The 3410-nt window shown below is 36.1% G+C and overlaps 1 protein-coding gene across 1 annotated transcript; it reads left to right on the top strand.

Annotated features, from left to right (window-relative positions):
- Positions 1-860: 860 nt before the first annotated feature.
- Positions 861-1488, top strand: LOC112511238 (LYR motif-containing protein 4-like). Its single transcript, XM_025116775.1, has one exon. It carries the CDS (start codon positions 911-913, stop codon positions 1178-1180), a length of 270 nt encoding a protein of 89 aa, XP_024972543.1. The 5' UTR covers positions 861-910; the 3' UTR covers positions 1181-1488.
- Positions 1489-3410: the final 1922 nt, after the last annotated feature.

Here is a 3410-nt window from a genome sequence, read left to right as displayed (position 1 = left end):
ACATCCTTGGTGTCGAACAACTTGACAACCGCACTAGATGATAGAGATTTATATGTTAACTTAAAACGATTTAGTAAATCTGGTAAGTTTAATTTTCTCGCTAAATAACTAATCAAACCCAAATATGTTAAGTGTATCAGCAACAAGACAACTGTCTTTTGAGTTTTTTGAACATAATATACCCCCTGCTAAATAACTGCCACAAACCTCAACAAAAAGCATGCACTCGAACTTTCTCAATAGACGTTGATATTGATATCTTGAGAGTTCAGAGATACTTTTTATTTTGTTGATGTTTGAAAACTTTCTCAATATTTTTTTCTTGAAAAAATTTCTTAATGTTTTTGGTTGATGTTTGAAGTGTTAGAATTTGTTAAATTTATATAAAAATCGATGCAAAAAAGACAAAATAATGGTCAACATTTGATCAGTCATTTAGCATTTCTTAGAAAAAAAAATGAGGATTTAGGGGTTGTTTGTTTACCCCTTAATAGTTCTATTAAGGGGCAACCTTTGAATCATTAGGAGGCGAATCTTGTTTGGAAGAAAAAAAAGTCTGCATTTGAATCATTAGAAGACGAATCTTGTTTAGGAGAAAAAGAAATCTGCATCTTAATGGTTCTAAACCCTCTGAATGATTTTGTATCATGTGTCTCCCCTAACCATTCAACACCCTAATTTTGTTATAAATAATTACCAAATAATTATATTTTATTTTGCACTGTATCATGAAAGACTCTTAATTATTTTATACCAAACCAAACAACTGTTAAGCAGCCCTTAATGTAATTTTAAACTATTTTTTTTATAGTATTTATTTTTACAAAATCCCCTTCCCAGAAATATGGAATAACGTGTTTGAACAACTTGACGCACACGCGCATAGTCTTTGACGCTCTCTCCCGGCAAAATGGTGCCACCGTCGTCTCGGACGGAAATCCTCTCCCTTTTCCGGTCATTTCTGCGATCAGCCCGTCAGTTCCCCGACTACAACATCAGGGAGTATGCCAAGCGTCGTATAGTCGACGCTTTTCATGACAACAAGACTCTATCAAGCCCTTCCTCCGTCGCCGCCGCCTTCGCCGATGGCAAGTATCAGCTGCAGGTTGCCAAAAGACAAGCCCTTGTATATTCATTGTACTCTCCCAAAACTAAAAGCATCATGGACATCAAGTATTGATCGATTTAGATGATATTTCTCTATATTGGTTAGGGTCTTAAAACCACTTTAATGGCCAAGTGATTTCTATGTAGAGTTATTATTGGGTTTCAGAGTGATTAATTAACAACTCTGAAGCTATATTTTGTCCCAATAAGTTGCTTATGAAGCATGGATATGTGATATTGTTCATGTTTTCTTCATAGGGTTATGCCCTAAATGAATTAACTACATGTAAACCTATGGTATGCTTTATGCCCCCAGGGTAGTGTTTGGGAGCTTGAAACTTGTGGTCTGGAATTGGAGTTCAAATTCATCTACTTTAAATATTGAATTGATTTCCCATTTTCTGAAACATAACATAGAACTTTGTTCAATCACAAACTAGAGTGTGTTCACTAAATGTTTGTGAAGAATTTGTGTGAATTCTTATTGAATGTTGCAAGTTAGTTGAACTATAACCAAATCATTCATGATTAAATTGATGGTTTTTGGTCATTACACAAGTTCCTTTATGTTGATTGTATTTTACGCAACATGATTCGGTTAATCAGTTTAATTTGCCTCTTTTGTACTGAGTTTATGCTTACTTCCCTTTATACATATGAAAGAATAGATAACTTGATTCTAATCTTCTCATGCTAACTGAGTTTGATTAATGATATGGATTTTGGTCAGAGTATTTGTGATAACATCTTGGTTTAGAACTTGGTTCTTTGGGATTACCAGAATGGAACATAAATTGGAACCGTTAAAGAACCTCTTTACTTTTAACCAGTTTCCAGAGTTTCAAACTTGGTGCATAATAGATATCACAGTAGTACACTCAATGGTATGAGGATTCTCAACTTGCATTATGATTTTAGATCCCTCATAATGTCCACTATATGCATGGTATGGAGTCATAGAGTTCCATAAATCAAGGGTTCCACAACTTTCAGTACCCAGAAAGACAACAGGCATGACAAACTGAATCCCTAACTAGATGCCGTAAAAATACACCATCAATGGTACTGTTGAATCTTTTTTAAGTTCTTGTGAGCTGGTTGGAATGTGTTCTACCTGGAATCTAAATTAGAACACTGTCTAGAAGACAATTCATACTGCTATTGGGACTTGGGAGAAATGACTAATAGATTGATGATTACCATCTTTCATCCCACACGACCATGATTCAGTACACACTGATGAAGTTAAATTACCCCAACTGTGACACTTTTCACTGAAGTGGGATAAACGTATAGATGCTTTATGTACTGGTCAGAATTTAATTGTTGTTGGGTTTGTTCTTTCCTTTTCTTTTTGGTTGTTCTTGAGGGGGGGGGGGGGGGGGGGAAGAAGGGGGGTTGAAGCCCTCTTGAGTAGAGGGGCAAGAAATGACTAATAGATTGTCTGGCCGGAGCTTGTAGTTTATGCCCCTACCCAATTCAAATCGAATCAAAACTAACTCAGGAGAGACACTAATGTACTGGTAGGGTAGAGATGATATGTTTAAAAGCACAATAAATGAAAAACCACATATAAGAATTTTCACTTGAGGAATACATAGTATACTATTAAACTTCATCTTCCAACCTATTACATGACTTGTATTTTGGGTGATTGACATTTTTTAGCCGTTGTAATTGTCTTTTGATAGCAACTTGCCTATTGTTCTTGTGAAAATGTTAAAAGATTACTATTGTTTGCAAGAATGAGCGGTCTTGGACAAATTATAGAAATGTAAATAAAATAAGCCATCTTAGTTTGTGTTTTTTTCCATTCTTGCAAATTGTAGTATTTCTACTTTTATAATAAGAAGAACGGTTTGTTTGAGAAGAAAAGTCGAGTATGATTCAAAAAGTCTGCAACTCCTTATGTTTTTTTGTGAAGTTCTACATTAACCTTCAGAGAATTACATGAAAACATAAGATGAAGTATCATCAACTTTAGCTTATATTTACATGATCTTTAGTTATGGAGAGGGTTCGGTCCACCAGGAACTAGTTTCTTCTCTGCTGCGAATCGTGTACCAATTTCTTCAGGTATGAGAGGTGGAGGCAGTGTTGGTAGTGGTAGACTCTTGTACAGTAGTCGACATCGTAGGCACAAGCAAGAGATGGAAATCATTGACGGTTGCCGCCCATGGTAGATGTGGTTGCCTTCAGGATGGTTCATGGGAGATGTTCCTTCTACTCTCAACGCTGCAATGAGGCAGCAGAGGAAGGCGGCAGCCAGAACCCAATTGCCAGAAAATGAGCTCTTCATGGTG

The sequence above is a fragment of the Cynara cardunculus genome, assembly GCF_001531365.2.
Source record: "Cynara cardunculus var. scolymus isolate 2C chromosome LG 4, CcrdV1, whole genome shotgun sequence".
Taxonomy (NCBI): domain Eukaryota; kingdom Viridiplantae; phylum Streptophyta; class Magnoliopsida; order Asterales; family Asteraceae; genus Cynara; species Cynara cardunculus.
This window is presented reverse-complemented; position numbering and strand designations above follow the sequence as displayed.